Raw genomic sequence first — 20,848 nt, 5'->3', positions numbered from 1 at the left:
GTTCTTAAATTAAGCTTTTAAAAACAACTTGCACCTTCTACACTTTTGAAATTACAAGGGATATATGTCAATCATATAAAGCTGGACAGGAGAGAGATATTACTAGAGAATCATAGGCATAGCCAAAGAAACCTAAAGATATGCAGACCAGAGTTGCTACTATCTTTAAAATTTGAGGGATATTATTATCAATTTATGTAAAGGTTTTAGGTGATGTTTAGAGACTGCGTTTAGGTTTTATCACTGATTAACAATATAGCAAACAAGCAGAGGGAAAGAGGCAATTTTCTTAAGAGGCTTAAGAAGCTTAACCTACAGAGTCTATGCCACCTAAATTAAGCCGACTAAAACAACACAAAATTTCAAGTCACACTTCGCCTATCTCTGGGTAAGCAAGTAAACACTAGTAAAAAAAAAAACTAGAGCATTTAAGAAAGCAATCATTTTTGTGTAACCCTTAATTCCTAAAATAAACTGGTTGGCTCTATCAAACATATTCCTAATTCATAATTAATTCAGGTCTCAAATGAAGCATACTTGCCATCGGCAATCATTCAACGACAAAGCGCATGATTAATCACCCAAATACAGCATCTTTTTACAGAATGCAAAGCCATCTGCAGTTTCCGCCTGGGTTTACACATTCACTAAGCACAGGCAGGCATCTTTAAAAACAACAACAACAACACAACAACAACAATAATAAGGAATAAAGTACGATGGCCTGAGACATTACATCTCTCCGCGCTTTTGTATACCCTGGAAATCAATAACGCTAAAGTCAAATTGTAACATTCCCCAACTTTGGTTTAACGCGAGCGGTGGACGCCGAGCATCCGCCCACTGGCCTCTCGTGACTCGGACTACTTTGACGCACCGGGATGCGGCTCACCTGACATTCTGAACCAGCCATTACCAAGAAAAGCCAATTCTGCGGGGGGAGGGGGGGTAAAAGGGGGGGGGGTGCTCCCGAGAAAGCGTGTGGGTGCCCCTAAGGGCCCCCTTCTGCCGGCACCCTGAAAGCGAGGGGCCACGCCACCCTCGGCCCTGAGCGGCGTCCGCACCTGCCAGGAGAGGCTGGGGGCCGGGGTTCGGCCGCATGGGAAGGGGCGGCCCAGCCCCGGCCCCTCGGCGTCCGCCCTGGCCCCGCCGCTGGGGCAGGAACCGGGGCCGGAGGTTTCCGCCCGGCGCCGCCAAGCCCGCCAGGGGCCTAGCTCGGGCTCCCAAGGGCCCGTCCGCGGCGGCGGGGGCGCGCAGCCGCCTTCCAGCCCGGCCCGCCGAGCCTCCCCGCGGCGGGCGCGGTGGCGCCCGCACCTGCCCCGCGCCCTGCCGCAGCCCCGGCCAGTCGCTTCACCCACCTGGCGCCCCCGCCGCGCCTCCCGTACGTCACAGCGCGACCCCGTGCCCCTCGGCACCCGCAGCGCGGGAGCGAGAGGACGCCGGGAGACCCTGCTCGGCAGTCGCCGCCGCCGCCCGGTTTGTCGCCAGGCCGCCGACAGCGAACCTGTTGCGCAGCGTGTCACGGCCGCTCGGGCTTCGCGGCGCCGCCTCAGCCCCACAACAACATGGCGGCCGCGGCCTCCGCAGGAAGCCGGGGGGCGGGGAGGTAGGCGACGGGCCGGGCGGCTGACGGCCCGCCCGCCCGCCCGCGGCCGGCACCGACTCCCCCACCGTCGGGAACCCGAAGTTGGCCCGGGCGCGGCTCCTCACCCCCAAGAGTCCCGGGGCACCGAACCCCGCGGGCCTGGTGCCAGAGTTCCGCTCTCCCCTCGGGGAGGCCCCGAAGCCCCGGGACCCGGCAGCCCTTCCTGGAGCAGCGACGGCCCACCTGGCTCCTCCTCCCCGAGGTGACATGTTGAGGTTGGGTGGTGCGTTTCCTGCCTCTGCAGAACCCCCAGGGTTTCAGGGAAGGCCTAGCCGAGTCGGACACATGCCTGTTGCACCCCACATGGGGTGCTCTCCGGCGTCTTCTCCCTGTCTCGGATTAATGCGCTGATCTGAGCTGGGATTCTCCTAGAATGGGAATCTGGGGCAGGAGAAGGAGGCTGTTCCTGCGCTTGTTTATGGGTCTGTTACAGCCCGCAGAAGAACTGACCATCCCCAATGGTCATCCATTCAGCATTCCTCACTCCTCTGTAACACATGACAAAGGCCGACAAGGTAGGGACCTCCCCACCTGCCTCCACTTGGGAGAGCAACTACCCCGTATACTCTCATGAGCAGTAAGAAGACGTTCATCTCTGCCCAAACTCCACTACCTGCAGGTCTGAACATTCTTCCCCACGCTATAGTTGCCTGACAACTGAAGATCAGAGTATCACCTTTTTCTCAACCCTTCTGGTCCCTGGTCTCGCCACAAAACACCAGACTTCAAGTTGCTACCATATACCTTTGCCCTTAACACAGCATTCTTTCAAGAGAAAGGGTTTCTGTTAGCTGGGGTTAGAGGAGGAGTCACTGTTCCTATGGGTGTAACAAAATGGGGTTACAAGACCCAATAATTCTCTTGGCTTTTTGAGGCAGAGTGGGGGCTGGTTCCAGGTACAAAACTCATATCCCCCCCCCCCCCCCCGGCCCCAGGACTTAAGCAGATAAAGGAGAAATTTGTGCAGATCAAATGATCCCATGGCTTCATTACTTACCTGTTAGGGCAGGTGAAGATGGCAAGGCTGGCCTGAGAGGGATGTCTCCAAAGGTTAGGCCTATCTGGCCAACCAACCCATGTGAGGGACTTAGCAAACATCAGTGATGATAAACAGGCTTTTCCCGCTCTCACACTCGGTGTTTTTCCTAACTCTTCGGATTAGGACCTGACCAAGACCTGACAGACAGGTCCTGTGCTTCAGTGACATAATGAGGCCTGACTCCTTTGTGTTAGTCCAGGAAGTCTCTTATCTACTGGGGACCAGTCAATCTGCAAATAAGCCACCCAAGCTAAGGACAACACTCTTGAGCATATGGTCTCATTCTCATGGCAGACCTCACCAATTAATTGTGGTACTCCCTTTCAGAGCCCATATTTAAGGGTCTAAACCTCTGAATCCTTCTCAACATAATGCTCCAGAGACTTGGCCTAGTGTGAAACCTGTTTTTTTTTAATTCTTGATAGACAGATAGCCAGTCTCTATATCCCTCCCACCATTTGGTCAATGCCATTTGTGTTTTCTGGGTTCTGGACCTGGGGAAATTCACCGAGTCCTTTTTCTTTCTGAAGGAGGTGCTGAATCCATGGCTGGATAAAAATGAAGCTTGTAGGGGCGCCTGGGTGGCGCAGTCGGTTAAGCGTCCGACTTCAGCCAGGTCACGATCTCGCGGTCCGTGAGTTCGAGCCCCGCGTCAGGCTCTGGGCTGATGGCTCAGAGCCTGGAGCCTGTTTCCGATTCTGTGTCTCCCTCTCTCTCTGCCCCTCCCCCGTTCATGCTCTGTCTCTCTCTGTCCCAAAAATTAAAAAAAATAAAAAAATAAATAAAAAAGTTGAAAAAAAAAATGAAGTTGTAAAAAGGAATATTTATAAACAAAAAATATTTCAACATCTCCCTAAAATAAGTAAAATATTTAGCAACCTGTCATGGAAATTGGTGTCCTGTATACAACTGGGAACCTGTAGTATCCCGACATTATATCTCAGGGTTCTGTAAGGAATCTTGAAGCCAATTTGTCCATCCTATCCTACTCATTCAGTATTTATGATTTACATAGGTGATATATCCACCATCCTACTTCTTTGACATCCTCTTGTGCTCACAGATCATACCTTGGAACTGTATCTGTAATTTCTCTCCTTGGTGTTTCCCAGATCCCACCACTCTTGTTTACCTGCAGCCTAATGGGTGATCAGATACTTGGAGGAACTAAGTCCTACCTTAGACATATAGGCATACCTGTTAAATCTAAAGAAGATTAGGAATTACTATAGTATGAGAAGGCCGAGAGGTCAAGAAGGGGACTAGGTATGTTTTTCTTCCCCAACTTCTTCCACAATTTAGGATAGATTCTTGGGTCTATTCCTAGTAATCTAGCTTTTACATCTGTTTTCCTTACCTGCACTGATTCTTCCCACCCCAACCATATATATGCTATGTTCTATCAATCTCTTTGTTTTAATTAATTAGATTCCATCCTTAACCCCATTCCTACTCAGTCTACCCTCAGAACAAACCCACAATGGTGGGAAGAGGCTATAATAGAGAACATAAGCAATTTCAGAGTCTAAAACATCCCATGAGATAAATAAATTATCTATCCTATAGAGTAGGAAGGCTATGAGAATCTAGAGCTCATATGTAATGCCTCCAGTAGTAGTAAATCTCCAAGACAATGCAATAAATAAATAATTTAGAACTTCCCTTATTGTTTCTTGTAGCGCAGGTCTGTTGGCTACAAGCCTTCTTTGTTTTATCCAAAAATGTTATTTTACTTTCATATGAGAATTGTATGTCCCCTGAATATGGAATTCCAGATTGACAGGGTTTTTTTTTTCTCTTTCAGCATCTTAAAGATGTTTTTCCATTCTCTTCTGGCCTTCCTGGTTTCCACTGAAAGTCAGGTGTTGATCAGATCATTTTCTCCTCTATGTAATATGCTATTTTCTCTTGCTGCTTTCAATGTTTGCTCTTTATCTTTGACTTTCAATAACTTGACCCTGATGTGCACCAGTGTTTTGTTTGTTTGTTTGTTCTGTGTGGCATTCATTTACAATCCTGTATCTATAAATTTCTGTCTTTAATCAATTAGGAAAAATCTTAGACATTATTTCTTAAAAAATTTTTTTAATGTTTATTTATTTTTGAGAGAGAGAGAAAGCAAGAGAGCATGAGCAGGGGAGGGGCAGAGAGAGAGGGAGACACAGAATCTGAAGCAGACTCTTCACAGAATCTGCGCTGTCATCACACAGCCCGACATGGGGCTCAAACCCACAAACCTTGAGATCATGACCTGATCCGGAATTGGGCACTTAACCGACTGAGCCACCCAGGCATCCCAGACATTATTTCTTCAAATACTTTTTTTCTGCCCCATTCTCTCTCTCATCTCCTTCTGGCATTACACGTATATTTGATTGTTTGCTATCATCTGGGTTCATATAGATGTAGCAGTATTAAACTACTATTGAACACCAGAAAAACCTGCTCTACCTTCCTGATCCTTAGGGCATCTGAAGATAGGAGCATTGTGCAGTGGGAATCTAAAGCTGTGCCCCTTTTACCTTCTGTCTTTGGTGGGAGTAATCTGCCTCTATTGTTAGCAACTGAGCTTTTAGCCAGGGTGTCTCTTTTCTGTAGGAAAAAAACCCTTAAAATATCTCTATACTACTCTTGAACACACACACACACACACACACACACACACACACACACACAGATACAGACATACCGGCACACATTCTATCAGAATGATTCTATTTCTTCTGAGAAATAGCTGGAAAGTGAGGTTTGTCTCTTTTTTAGTCTCTTTTTTCTTTCAAAACCCGCACAAAAGAATAGATGTGCTGACAGTCATTCTTTGTGCATATAGAACATAAAGTCAAAGTCAATCTGGGAAACCAAGCTGAGGCTGCCCTAGTATTTTGACCATAAGAGCAGTTGAAAAGCAGGTCAGGGATATGGGAAGTCAGGGTCCTGGAAAAGGCCTAGGGTTTCATCTGGTATGTATTTGCCGATTCATTAATTTGATATTTGTTTTCATTCAACAAATAGTTATTAATAACCTATCATGTTTTAGCTACTGGAAACAAGGAGTTAGCAAGGAATTAGCACTAGTGGAAGCAGCTGACCCAATTCAGAGGCATGGTTAATGGGCCAGACTGGTTCCTTTGCCCTGTTACCGGCTTGGTAACCTCCTGCATCCTATTTTGGAGCCCTGGCGTAGATGAGAAATACGGAAGAAGCGGAAATACGAATGATTTAAGGGGAAAGAGGAGGGAAGGGAAATTCCCGAGCACGCAGGAAGGAGTGTTCTCGTTATTGAGCCGCTTGTGTCATGCAAAACTTGAGATGCTGGCTTAAGGCCTGATGGTACTGGAAGAGGTAGTACCAGGCATATTAGAGGGGAAGTCAGCCCAGACTTGGCTCTGGGCCAGCACAGCAGGGTGGAGCCAAAGGCCAGACTGGGGCAAGGCCCTAGAGCTCTGGACAGGACGTGCCCATTCATGACTGAAGCACTAGGGGCTTCCAGTCTGGCAGGTGTAGCTCAGGGAAAGGGAATCCAGCCTGTATTCAGAAGTCAGACGTGCTTCCTGTCTGGCACATTTGCCCAGCTGTCTGTTCAGTTCATTGCTGCCGTCTCCAGCACAAACCTGGAGCAATTCCAGTTCCCTTCTTGTAATAACCTCACTAGTATTTATGTGGCATTTTGCACTTGATGGAGTAATTTTGTTATTTCATTTAATCCTCACAACAATTCTGGGAAGCAGGGTAAGGATCTGTTTGTGATCATCTAACCTTGGTTGGTATGAAAGGAAAGAGGTAAAATCAGGCCTCAGTCTTGTGTGGGTAGTTTTCCCATGCCCAGTTGTTGTGATTTTTCTTTTTTCCCTTTTAAATAGAGAAACACAGGCTATGCTATTCTGGGTTCAGATAGCAACAATGTTTTTGTTTAAAACGTACAGTGGATCAGATCATTTTGTACTATGTGGCCCAGTCTAGCTGGACAAACATTTTTATTTCTAGAATTACCATTTTCTTCTTTCTAAGTAAGATAACATCTTGAGCCAATGAAATATAAGAAAGACAACTGCCCCTACACTGGCCCCCACCCCCACTCACAGGAGAGAGAGAGATGGAGTTCTGTATTTGCTGTGGTGCAAGGGTAGATCCCTGGCAAACGGGAGGCCACATTTTGTTCATTTAGATGATACCCTTATAACTTGCCCTGTCTTGATTTACCCCAAGAACAAGATGAACATCTAAAAATTAGGGCAATTAAATCACTGCCCCAAATGGTGTCAGCAACCTCAGCATGGTTGCCATTCTCATCCACCCGAGGGCAGAATGACCAGAATTCTCCACCCAGGAGAATCTCTGCACTGGGACTCAGATGGAGATTAGGATTGGGTGCTTAGTGCTATTTGCCATTTCTTTTGTTTTCCCCTTTGTGTTGCATGTATCCAATAAATAGGCCTTGTTCTTTTTCGAGTACCTATAGTTTAAAAGTGTTTAATTCGGTAGAATCACATAGGAGGGCAAAGAAGCACAAAAATAGACTTGCTCGCAAATTAATTGAACCTTAGAAGCCATTCCTCAACAGGTGGATGTTTGTGCCTTTTTTGCATAACTTGAGTGTCAAAAAAAGTACAGCATTTGAATGAAGTCATTCAGCCATAAGTGATGAGAATGGCTACTATCCAGTTTTCCTAACATTTAACCACCACGACCATTGCTTGCCTAGTGTGCCTGGCACATATAAATATAAATACAAATATAGTCTCTAACAAAAAGTAACAGTGCATGCCAGGTATTATAAACCGCACTTCACAGGTGAAGAAACTATCATTTAGAGAAATGGGATCATTTTTCCACAATCACATATTTAGAAAGTGGAAGAGCTAGAATTTGAATCCTTATTTTTGTAACTACCAAGACCATGGTCTTTCTACCCTACAATACTTCCTCTCACTATATTACAGCATTAGCAGTTTCTCTGTATTAAATATACATGAGTAGGAAATTCCAAAGTAATTTATCTTGGAAGAACAGTTCCCCAAAATATGAAGATGCAAATAGTAGGTCAGGTTCCACTGTGCAGTCAGACACATGGTGTCATGCTCCTGGAGCATGTGATTCCTGCCACTGCAGTCAGGAATTCATGCCACAGTGCACTCCTCTTTGTGTTGGCCATGGATTTGGAGGGTGTGACTTAGATGGTCTTATTCCTTATTTTCCTTTAAGAGTCTGTCATGTAAACACTTTTTAAGGAGAATCCCACCTGATCATTTGAAGAGGAGTGGAAGCAGTGGCCTTAAAGATGTACACTCAGTCTGGCCAGTGTGAGCCATAGCAGTTAATTAAATGAACATCTTGCCATTCGCGACCACCCACATTGACCCAAGGTAATTTAGTAAGGTCAGATTACTCAAAATACTTAGAAGAGCTTCATTACATTCCAAATAGACAGCCGAAGGAAAATAAAATCTTAATGTCTGTGTCTGATTTTCAATTCTGTGAAACGATCTGACTACAGAACATTTTTTTTCTTCTTTATTGAGGTATAACTTGCAGATCGTAAAGTATACACACCGTAAATGTGCCAATGCCTAGATTTTACATAAGTGAAACACAGTATGTACCTACCTGTGCCTGGCTTCTGCCCAATGTTATAGACAGTCCATTTGAAGCAACAGATTTTTTACCCCACTTTGAAATGCTTCCTACAATTCACTCATTTGTAGGACGAGAAATTTTTTTAAAAGATTTCAGACGAGGGGCGCGTGGGTGGCTCAGTTGGTTGAGTGTCTGACTCTTAATTTTGGCTCAAGTCATGATCCCAGGGTTGTGGAATCCAGCTACCATCAGGCTCTGTGCTGAGTGCAGAGCCTGCTTGAGATTCTCTCCCTCTATTTGCCTCTGCCCCTCTCCCCCACTTACATGTGTTTTCTCCCTCTCTTAAAAAAATAAATAAATAAATAAATAGATTCCAGACTAAGTCATCTTTAAGAGATTGCCTATTATTTTCATCAAGAAGTAATTAGTGAAAATCTTTGTGTAAGTGTTTTGCATCCATTTATCTCTCCATCTCTCATTTTGTTCTAAAAAATAATTGCAAGAGAATTGAAAACTCTTTGTTTTCAATTCTCTGTTCTGGAAAATGCCAGCATTGTGTTGGTATTTAAGAAAGTTGTTGACCAACCTCCCCATATCCACCAATGTTTTTATTTTCTAAAATTCACTTTTTTCTTGAGAAAAAAAGGGGTTTTATTCCATTTTATTTTTATTTTCCAAACAGCATTATTTTAATAATTCTATAGTTTTGAAGTACAGGTAGATTCTAAATAATGCAGTTGCATCATAACAACAACCCAAACCTCTTTCATTTTCCTTTTAGGATTTGTGCATTTAAAAATATACTTATTATTTGACTGATTCATCGCGTAATATAATTTTCAGCTTTTCTTCCCTTAAGGTAAAGTCATAAATACTTTTCCATGATAGCACATCTTCTGTATTTTCCACATTTATCTTTAGAAACTGCATACTTTCTCTTGACTAAAGTACTGTAATTTACTTAATGATTCTCCTGGTATTGGCTGATTTTAATTTTTCATTATTATAAATTACATTTTCTTTCTAAACACCTAAACGTATATAAAAAACATTTCACAATAAATGTTTTCATAGGTACCATTTTTCCTTCTTTTGGCGTTCATCGTTAAAATTAATTCTCAGAACTGTAATTGCTGCATTAAAATAATTATTGATAGTTTCTATAAGACTATTATTAATTTACTGTCATAGCAGCGTAGGAGTGTACCAGTTCCACTACACCCTCCTCAAAATGATATTTCATCTACATTTAAAAATTGTAATTACGAGGCAAAATAATTTTTCAATTTAACTTGTTTTTCTTAGGTCATTATGATCTAACTTGATGGTCAACATTTTTATACTTTTATGAATTAATAAAAAGTAATCTTTCTTCTGTGAATTATTCACATTCTCTGTTCATTTACATATTATGGTATTCCAATTTTACCAATTCATATACAGTAAATTCTTTTAAAACATTGAGATATAATGGGCATATAACCTTGTATACAAACACATACAAACTCGATATTTGCATGTGTTGCCAAATGATCACCACAATAAGTCTTGTTAGCAACTGTCACCACACATAGTTACAATTTTTTTTTCTTGTGATAAGAACAAAGATTTACTGTCTAAGCAAATCTAAAAAAAGATTTCATAGATAAGTGAGATCATAGTGGTATTTATCTTTCTCTGTCTGACTTATTTAACTTAGCATAATGACCTCAGGGTCCATCCATGTTGCCACAAATGGCAAGATCTCATTCTTTTTATAGATGAATAATATTCCATTGTATATAAACACATTTATACCACATTTTTTAATTTATTCATCCATTTATGGATACTTAAAAAAATTTTTTTTAATGTTTATTTTTGAGAGACAGAGAGAGACAGAGCACGAGTCAGGGAGGAGCAGAGAGAGAGAGGGAGACACAGAATCCAAAGCAGGCTCCAGGCCCTGAGCTGTCAGCACAGAGCCCGACACGGGGCTTCAACCCATGGACCGTGAGATCATGACCTGAGCCTAAGTTGGCGCTTAACCAACTGAGCCACCCAGGTGCCCCCATTTATAGATACTTTGATTGTTTCTATGTCTTGGCTATTATAAATGTTTATATTTATTTTGAGAGAGTGAGGGAGCATGCACATGTGCGCTCCAGTGAACAGGGGAGGGGCAGAGAGAGGGGGAGAGAATCCCAAGCAGATTGCACGCTGAGAGCACAGAGCCCAACGTGGGCCTTGATCTCACGAACGATGAGATCATGACCCGAGTGGATATCAAGAGTTGGACACTTAACCAACTGAGGCACCCAGGTGCCCCTATATCTTGGCTATTATAAATTATGCTGTAATGAACATGGGGGTGATATATCTTTTTGAGTTAATTTTTTTCATTTTCTATGAATAAATACCCAGAAGTAGAAATGCTGGATCATATGGCAGTTCTATTTTTAATTTTTTGGGGAACCTCCATTCTGTTTTCCATAGTGGCTGTACCAGTTTACATTCCACCAACAATACACAAGGATTCCCTTTTCTCTACATCCTTGCCAATACTGGTCATTTCTTCTTAATAATTCCCATTCTAACAGATGTGAGGTGGTGTCTCATTGGTTTGCATTTCCCTGATTATTGGTGGTGTTGAACATCTTTTCATGTACCTGTTGGCCCTCAGTATGTCGTCTTTGGAAAAATGACCGTTCAGATCCTCTGTTCATTTTTTAATTGGATTTTTTTCTATTGAGTTATATGAATAATTCATATATTTTAGATATTAACTCCTAGTTAGATCCATAATTTGCAATTTTTCCTCCCATTCATTATGTTGCCTTTTCATTTTGTTGATGGTTTCCTTTGCTATGTAGAAGCTTTTTAGTTTGATGTAGTCCCACCTGTTTATTTTTGCTTTTGTTCCCTTTGCTTTTGGTGTCAAATCCAAAAAATCATTACCAAGAGCAATGTCAAGGAGCTTACTGTCAATGTTGTCTTCTTAGAGTTTAGGTCTTACATTCAGGTCTTTAATCCATTTTATGTTAATTTTTGTGTATGGTGTAAAAAAGCGATCCAGTTTTATTCTTTTGCATTTGGCTGTCCAGTTTTTCCCAGCACCACTGACTGAAGAGGCTGTCCTTTCCCCATTGTATATTCTTGGCTCCTTTGTCATTAAATTAATTGACCATATATGTGTGGGTTTATATCAGGGCTCTCTGTTATGTTCCATTGATCTATGGGTCTGTTTTTATGCCAGTACCATATTGTTTTGATTACTATAGCTTTGTAGTATAGTTTGAAATCAGGCATTGTGATGCCTCCAGCTATGTTCTTTCTCAAGGTTGCTTTGGCTATTTGGGTTTTTTTTCTATTTTGTGGTGCCATATAAATTTTAGGTTTGTTTGTTTTATTTCTATGAAAAATGCCATTGGAATTTTGATAAAGATTGCATTGAATCTGTAGATTGGTTTGGGTAGAATGGATTGTTTAACAATATTAATTCTTTCAATCCATGAGGATAGAATATATTTCCATTTATTTGTGTCTCCTTCAATTTCTTTCATCAGTGCAGGTCTTTCACCTTCTTGGTTAAGTTTTGTTTTGTTTTTTTTTCAGCATAAGAAAACATAAACAGATGCTTTAGTTATAAAGCTTACATAAAACTTAGGAATTTTGCTTTCATTATTTTTTTCCACTGAGAACTTATATTTGGGACCTTCTTGGTTAAGTTTATTCCTAGGTATTTAATTCATTTTTGATGCAATTGTAAATAGGATCATTTTCTTAATGTCTGTTTCTGATAGTTCCTCATTAGCATATAGAAACACAGCAGATTTTTGTATATTGATTTTGTATCCTGCAACTTTACCTAATCCATTTACTCTAAAAGTTTTTTGGTGGTCTTTAGGTTTTCCGATATAATATGTCATCTGCAAATAGTGACAGTTTTACTTCTTCCTTTCCAGTTTGGATGCCTTTTATTTCTTCTTCTTACGTAATTGCTCTGACCAGGACTTCCAATGTTATATTGAGCAAAGGTGAGAGTAAACATCCTTGTCTTGTTCCATAGACAATGTTGCTGTGGGCTTGTCACATAAAGCCTTTATTATGTTGACGTACATTCCCTCTATACCCACTTTGTTGAGAGTTTTTATCATAAATGAATGTTGAATTTTGTATAATGCTTTTCTACATCTATTGAGATGATCATATGATTTTTCTCTTTCATTTTGCTATCGTGGTGTATCATATTGATTGATTTGTGAATGTTGAGCCATCCCTGCTTTCTGGAATAAATCCCGCTTGATCATCGTATATCATCCTTTTAATCTATTATTGAATTTGGTTTGCTAGTATTTTGTTGAGGATTTTTTGCATCTGTGTTCAAAATATTGGGCTATAATTTTCTTTTCTTGTGGTGTCCTTCTCTGGTTTTAGTTTCAAGGCAATACCAGCCTTGGAAAATGAATTTGGAAATGTTCCCTCCTCTTATTATTAATATTTTTTTGAAGAGTTTGAGAAGGATTAATTCTTCTTTAAATGTATAGTAGAATTCACCAGTGAAGACATCTGATCCTAAACTTTAGTTTGTTGGGAGGTTTTTAACTACTGATTCTATCTCCTTATTAGTAATCAATCTATTCAGATTTTCTATTCCTTCATGATTCAGTTTTGGTAGGTTGTGTGTTTCTAAGATTTATCCATTTCTTCTTTTTAAAAAATGTTTCTTAATATTTATTTTTTGAGAGAGAGAGAGAGAATTCAAGCAGGGCAAGGACAGAGTGAGGGGGACTTAGGATCCAAAGTGGGCTCTACATTGACAGCAGCGAGCCTGATGTGGGGCTCAAACCCACAAACTGCAAGATCATGACCTGAGCCAAAGTCAGACTTTCAACCGACTGAGCCACCCAGGTGCCCCTATCCATTTCTTCCATGTTGCCAAATTTGTTGGCATAACTGTTGATAGTAGTCTCATGTCCTTTGTATTTCTGTGGTATCAGTTGTAATGTCTCCTCTTTCATTTATTTTATTTATTTCATTCTAATTTTATTTATTTGAGTGTTCTCTCTTCTTTTCTTGATGAATGTAGCTAAAGGTTTTTCAATTTATCTTTCCAAAGAACCAGCTCTTAGTTTCATTTACCTTTTCTTTATTTTATTATTTTTTATTTTAGAAAGAGAGAGAGTGTGAGTGGGGGAAAAGGGGCATAGGCAGAGAGAGAGAGAGGGGGGGGGAGAGAGGGTGAGGGAGAGAGAGAGAGAATTTTAAGCAGGCGCTATGCTCAGCATGGAGCTTGATGCAAGGCTTGATCCCACAACCCTGGGATCATGACCTTAGCCGAAGCAAGAGTCAGCTGCTCAACCAACTGAGCCACCCAAGCACCCCTCATTTACCTTTTCTATTGTCTTTTTACTACTTATTTCTGCTCTGATCTTTGTTATTTCCCACTTTCTACTAACTTTGGGCTTCATGTTGTCTTCTTTTTCTAGTTCTTTAAGGTGCAAATATTATAGATCTAGCAACCTAAAATAAGGTTGAATCCTTCAGTTCCAATTCCAAATTGCTTGGGAGGAAACTCTGATGGTCCAACTTAGGAACACTCCTGTTCCAATCAACTGCAGTCAGGGATATAGAATCAAAGTGTGTAAATATGTCTGACTGGATCTACTCTTGTGATTTTGGCATTTAATGTCTGGAGGAAAAAAGGAAAGGAGGAACAATATAAACCTGACAGATATGACAAAAGATTTCTCCTGTAATATTTTTGTCAGGCAGACATTGGCACTGATGGCAATTTTTTTATGAAAGAAAAAAAACAAATATCAAAATGTCTCTGCAATATGCTAAGAGTCTTTGGGACTTTTGTTATGGTGGCCATGATATATTTTAGTTTTTTCAGATGCTTAAGGAGAAGCTGTTTGATTTATCATTTGGGACAAGAGAGAGTAACTGAAATTATATTACAACTCTAGCATTCTCTTTTTAAGTTCAGTGTTCTTTCCCAGAGCAGTGACAGTGACACTGTTAGAAGTTAAAACAAAAAATATAAAGTTCTAGGCGTGCCTGGGTTGCTCAATCTGTTAATTGTCTGACTCTTGACTTTGGCTCAGGTAGTGATCTCATGGTTTGCAGGATCGATCCCTTCATCAGGCTTCTTGCTGGCAGTGCAGAGCCTGTTTGGGATTTTCTCTCTAACCCTTCCCCTCCCACCCCCCCTCCCCCCGCTCTCTCTCTCAAAATAAATAAATATATACATGTATACAAACAATAAAATAAAAATAAAATTCTATCCTCCAACCAACAAATTTTAGTTAGAATTATGGTAACTTCTGGGCACCTGAGTTGGTTGAGCATCCAACTCTTGATTTTGGCTCAGGTCATGATCTCAGGGTCATGGGATCAAGCCCTGCATCAAGCCTCAAGCCTACTTGAGATTCTCTCTCTCTCCCTTTGCCCCTCTCCCCAGCTAATGCTCTCTCTCTTTTTCTCTAAGAAAGAAAGAAAGAGAGAAATAAAGAAAATAAAGAAAGGAAGGAAGGAAGGAAGGAAGAAAGAAAAGTTATGGTAACTTCTTAGGGATTTACAAAAATGTCCTTGAACTTTGTGTTCTTCAAATTTAGCCTTGCTTTTAATTTGATGTAGTGCACAGTCTGAATTGAGTTGTTTTGTCATTCATATAGTAAGTCTCAGCACAGGGAGCAGGTTTTGACATGTACTAGAAGCTCACACTGAACTCTCAATACTTAGAAAATAATAATTAATGATTAGGTACTGGGTATTTGGCACAAAACTCTAATTAACTTTAAGAGCTATTTTGGTGTATGATGAAAGTGAGATGTGAAAAACTTTTCATGGCTTCTTAGAAGGAGTCAGCAATGTATCCATTGGCTGAGAAATGCTGAAATTTGGAATACATAAATATAGTTGCTTGATGAATGTGAACATCAGGTGGTTCTCATGTTAGGAGTTGTAAAAACATTTATACTAGAATAAATGTCATCAAGATTGAATTAAGAGTTTAGAGGCCCTAAAATTAAAGTACCCATGTGTGAAATTAAAACAAAACACCAGTATACACTAAACTTTAAAATCAGGAAGTCCAATTCTATGATTTGTTTATCTTGTCATTTTGCATGGTGATTTTTGCAATGCTTTTTTTTTTTAACTCTTCAATATTGAAGTATTTCCAAATAATTGTGTGTGTGTGTACCCCCACACGTATGCATGAATACAGTGTGTGCATGTTTGCACACATGCAGATATGCATGATCAAGGCATGCCTTTGCTTCAAGTACCCTAAGATATGCTTAGTCTGCTTCTTGGATAATCCACGGTGGCTACACCATGTTCTTCAGAACTCGGAACATTAAGTGGATTGTATGGATTTTGGTTCCAATTACAGAAAATTTGAATAGATAAATTGGCAAGCAAGGACACTACACCAAGGGGCAACTCCTTTACGACTCCTCAAAAGACAGCTGTGCCTGGTGTCTTCTACCCAATGTAGTAGGGGCTCAGATTCATATTGGAGCATAAGAATTTTGCTCCGATATGATCCTGATTGAGGAGCAAGTGAGCAGCTGGTGAAGGCCTTTTCGTGTGATGGTTCCTAACTTCTTCAACAAAAACTCTTTTCATTATTTCCCCTCCTGATTTGAAATATTTTTTAAAAATGCATTTAATATTTATTTTTTTTTATTTATTTAAAAATGCATTTAATATTTAAAAGTTTGTTGTATGTAAATGCATATTAAAATGCCCTTTACAAGGGGCGCCTGGGTGTCTCGGTCAGTTGAGCGTCCGACTTTGGCTCGGGTCATGATCTCACAGTTCGTGGGTTCGAGCCCCACCTCGGGTCCTGTGCTGATAGCTCAGAGCCTGGAGCCTGCTTCAGATTCTATGTCTCCTTCTCTTTCTGCCCCTACCCCGCTCACGCTTTGTCTCACTCTGTTTCTCAAAAATAAATGTAAAAAAATAATAAAAAAAATAAAATGCCCTTTACGAAAAGAAATTAAGAAAATAAGAATCTTCAGACTTAAACTGTCAGAATACAACATTGCATAAGAAAAAATAGTTAGAAATTACTTTAAAGAAATGGAATGGCTCCGGTTCTGAGCAATATGACTGTAGATGTTAAGGGTGCAATCTGAAGGAAACGGAGGTTTGTTAGTCTGGGGAGATTTTTATTACAGGAGAATCTCTGAGATAATATCTGGCAGTGCCCATCCATCTACTATTGTCCTAGGAAGAGAGAATCTCAGACTTGTGTTTATAGTTCATGGCAAGGCCATGTTTATTGAGAAGGTTACTGCCTGCCTGCTTGAGTCAGTTCCCATTAAACTTTCCAGTTACTGCCTGCCCCTACTTTGATTCCAGGCCTAGCAAGCAGCATTCTAATCACAGTCTGGTTCCCTATGTCACCACACAAGGAAAAACCGTGCTGGTCATGCTTGGAGTGCTGTTCTGGCCTATGTGACTGTGATCATTCTCAGCACAAATTAATACATCGTCCTAGTTTGTTCATCAGTGAATTTGAATCATGAGAGATGATCACAGATGGGCTGACAAATGGGATTTCAGAGCCAGCAAGGCCGAGAGCCAAGGAACTTCACCAAGGAATGTGGCCTTTAGACTCTTGGAGGGCCAAGAGTGTGTCCAATTCATCTCTATCCCCAGCTTGCAGCACAGGGCCTGGGACCCAGCAGAAACTCAGTGCTCACTTATCTAGGTTAGACATTCATTAGTATTAAAGCCCATTTTATAATTGCAATCTCATTTTATAGTTACTCAAAAGCGTTATGTTCATCAATGAGAGACTTACACAATACTTTTAAAAAGTTACGTAGGTAATATACATTTTTAAGAAAATTATAAAATATAAATAAAAGGAAAAAGTAGTTATCCACATTTCAATTACTTAGAGAAAACCATTGTTAACTTTTTGGTACATACCCTTTGAGACTTTTTTAATGCATAAAACATTAAATATATATATATATATATATATATATATATATATATATGGATACGTATATGGATATGTATATGGATATATACATATGTATATGTGTATATGTATCCATATATATATATATATATATGTTTTACAAAGTGCAAAATACCATTAAGCACTTTTGTAGCTTATAGGCTTTCTACAACTTAATATCATGTGACATGATAGGAGCTTAGGGCTATACTATAACCCACAGGATTCTTAGCAACTAATTGGTATACCAGATGCAGCTTTTCTGGTCAGCTCCACCATGCTTTTCAGTCCCAACTATTGTCCCTCCACACCTAAGCTCTAGCTTCTCCCTGACTTCCTGCCTGCCTTCCTTCCTTCCTTCCTGCCTGCCTGCCTGCCTGCCTGCCTTCCTGGTCTTGAAGTTCCTTCGGGGAACCTCTGAGTAGGTTGTATGATTGCCAGACAAAATACAGGATGCTCTGTTAAATTCAAATACTAAACAATGAATATTGCATGAGCCAATAGTGTAAAAAATTATTCTTTCTCTGAAATTCAAGTTTAACTGCATATCTTGTATTTTTATTTGCTAAATCTGACAGTCTTCCCTGGGTACTCTTTAATACCATCTGCCCTAAATCTAGTAAAATTCCTCAAAGTGTCTGATATTTATTTGTATGTTTCTCTTCTGTATCGTCAGTGCTGATACAGAATTTTTCTTACTCTGTATTTCTTTGGCCATTTTGCGGGGGGAAGGGAGTGTATGAAATTGGGAGGGAAAGGAATCAACCATGTCTTCTCAAGCTGCCATCTTTTTTCCAGAATTATGAAAGTTTTATGGAAACAACAACAACAACAACAACAACAACAACAACAGTGAATTTGAAGGCTATGAAGTAGGAGATCATTCATGGGATATCATTTGGAAAAAATAGGTTACAATGCATGTGTACAATCCCATTTCAATTGAGAATATTCTACTTCAAAATGATAGAAATAATTTTTAAATGAGATTCTAAACCCAGACCTCAATTAAACTTCTGGTTATGCCTTTCCACCAGTTTTACCTTGGAGTGGTTATATATAGTCTTTCTGAGTCTTTTCCTCATCTTTAAGGGGACATATAATCTCTTTTGTAAGTTTATTTCAAGTGATAAGGTAACAAGTATATTGCCTGGCACACACTAGGCCTTCTCTACTTCTCCACTGAAACGAAGAGCACACACAGAACTGTCTTAATGATTGGATTATTCTATAGTTCATTCAATTTTTGTTTTTTATGACACATTCTAGGGAGTCTTAGATTAAGTTTGGGAATATGATTCAATCTATTTTCTAGGTCTATAAAGATAAAGGGGCTTTGGTATTTAGATATGTATTTTCTAAATCAGATTGGATGTTCACATGTGGTATATGTATTTTCTGTATATTCAGTTATACATCATCAAGGTTAGTTGTGTGTGTAAAAGATTTTGGATTTTGGATTCCCAAATACTCCACCAGCCATCCAGATGGACAGGACACCCCACTAGATCTCTGAGAAAAAATGCCTGAATAGAGGATAAGGATATTATTTACTCTTTTACAGGCTGGGAATTTGGTCCAATTGCTATTCTAAGTTTCTGTTAAGCCAGGCAGGACTTCAAGATCCAAGGCTAAGTAAAAAACAGGCCTTACAGGTCCTTTGCCCTTGGGGGCCATACTTTGATCTTATCCTGGGAAGGGCAAGGAAAAGGATGGAAAAGGAAACCTAGGAGAAAAAGGACCCTTTCTCCATAAACCCCAACAAAGACTCTCTCCTTGACCAAGCTTTAGTTGGATTCTTCTGTGCCCTCTTCCTGACTGGACCTCAACTTTGGCCTCCCTCTCAAGGCCCCTTGCCTGTCTGCACAGCCCAGTTTTAGCAAGAATCCCACAAAGTCAGTTGAGAGAGAATCCCCCACCTGTGATATCTGTGATCAGTCTCTATATCTGATCAAGTTCTTCATTCCCCACCTTTGAGTCTTAAGTCCTTGGCCTGCCTTAGAATCCTGCTAAGTCAGTTTAGCAAGAAACCCCTTACTCTTGCTGTCTTCTCTAGTGATTTTCCAACCAGTGACCCATTCACTCTGTTCCTTGGCCATCGATACCCACTTGTCCTTATCATATTCAGAGTTCAGCCTGATGTTTCCCCCATTTGATAGTATTGATACTATTACAACATTCGTGAATAAAGTCTTTCTTACCATTTTAACAAGGGTCAGAATAATTTTTCATTTTATCTCACATTTATTGAGATATAATTGGCATAAAACATTGTGTAGATTTAAGGTGTACAATGTGATGCTTTTTATACACGTTTATATTGTGAAATGAATAACATCTCACATGGTACTTTTTTTTTTGGTGTACTGAGAACTTTTAAGATTTATTCTCTTAGCAACTTGGGAGTCTACAATATTTTTAGAATAATTTTTTCTTTAACAACTGTGGCAAATCCAGCCTGGGCTACCTCAGAAAACCACTTTTTTTTTTTTTAAGATGCAAAGATTTAAAGAGGAGCCAGAAAGAAAAGACATTCCATGTGTAATGAAATGCTTTTAACCTTTAGCTCCTACCATATTTTGCTCCACCTTAGCAATAAAGCCCCCCAAAGACCTTGACCCTGTGTTAAATTTCTCCTTGCTAGGCAATGGGGTTTGTGTGTGGAAATCCTTGGGCTCCCTCTAGTGGTTAGAATGCGCATCCAGCACTGACTGGTAAATTACCTGCGGGGGCGGGGGGGCGGGGGTTGTTGTTGCTGGTGTTTTGGTGTTAAAGTAAGGAAACTTAGAGTGTTGCTTTCCCTCTCCAGGGAGCTTAGCAGAGTATCAGAAATGTCCTGTCTGTACCATCATGCAGCTGATTCTTTAACCCTTTCTAGCTCTCCCCTTGGGACTCATGAAGTGGATAGGTAGTTCAGCCCTTTTACAAAGGTTCCTTTGATGTTCTATCCAGGGAGCCAGAGTTAGGTAAAGACAGTCTCTCAAATGTAGCCCAGCTGTTTTTCCAAGTGTGCTCTGTGGACCACGTGCACGAAAATATGCTAGAGTGTTTCTTTAAAATGAAGATTTCTGGGTCCCGCCCCAAACCTCGGAATCATAATTTTCAGGGGGTGGGATGGGGGTGGTGAGGCAATTCTTGTGCACATTAATATTGAAAACCAGTGCTATATGCTTCTTGAGAAGGCGTTTCTCCACTTGATGTCTCATTTAGTTATGGCACATGATGCTGTAATCAGACTCCTCAGACAAAGTTACATTCCCAATGAGCACACTATAATAATGTAGCATGCCAGCCTTTCCCTCTGAAAACAGTACACAGTATACACCCTTCCCTTATTTAATCCCTGAATCTAAATCCTCAATTACATAGAAAACGCTTTCCTTCTCCCTTAAAAAAAATCTTACTCTGTTTAGTCTTTTTAAAAATTTTTTTAATGTTTATTTATTTTGAGAGAGAGAGAGACCGATCATGAGCAGGGGAGGGGCAGAGAGAGAGGGAGACACAGAATCCGAAGCGGGCTCCAGGCTCTGAGCCGTCAGCATAGAGCCTGATGCGGGGCAGGAACCCACGAGACAGATCATGGCCTGAGCTGAAGTCGGACGCTCGACTGAGCCACCCAGGTGCT

General features: G+C 40.6%; 2 protein-coding genes across 11 annotated transcripts in view; one reads left to right on the top strand and one right to left on the bottom strand.

Moving 5' to 3' along the window:
- ITSN2 (intersectin 2) overlaps window positions 1-1,793 on the bottom strand; it is a 145,732-nt gene extending 143,939 nt beyond the window's left edge. For 5 of the 10 annotated variants that reach the window (XR_006215972.1, XR_006215973.1, XM_042982388.1 and 2 more), the window contains exon 1: window positions 1,359-1,543. The gene's annotated coding sequence lies outside the window, so the exon portion shown is untranslated. Of the gene's footprint in view, window positions 1-1,358; window positions 1,546-1,710 lie in introns of those variants that run through there. The other 5 variants (XM_042982389.1, XM_042982392.1, XM_042982396.1 and 2 more) reach the window with 4 other exon arrangements.
- LOC122237122 (translation initiation factor IF-2-like) overlaps window positions 1-20,848 on the top strand; it is a 42,703-nt gene that overhangs the window by 1,974 nt on the left and 19,881 nt on the right. The window contains exons 2-3 of the mRNA XM_042979857.1: window positions 1,024-1,847; window positions 12,203-12,274. Of these exons, the coding sequence (XP_042835791.1) occupies window positions 1,024-1,847; window positions 12,203-12,274 (896 nt within the window). The remainder of the gene's footprint in view (window positions 1-1,023; window positions 1,848-12,202; window positions 12,275-20,848) is intronic.

This window comes from Panthera tigris, chromosome A3 (genome assembly GCF_018350195.1).
Source record: "Panthera tigris isolate Pti1 chromosome A3, P.tigris_Pti1_mat1.1, whole genome shotgun sequence".
Lineage (NCBI taxonomy): Eukaryota > Metazoa > Chordata > Mammalia > Carnivora > Felidae > Panthera > Panthera tigris.
Note: the sequence above shows the minus strand (reverse complement) of the source record. Positions and strands in the feature narration are given on the sequence as shown.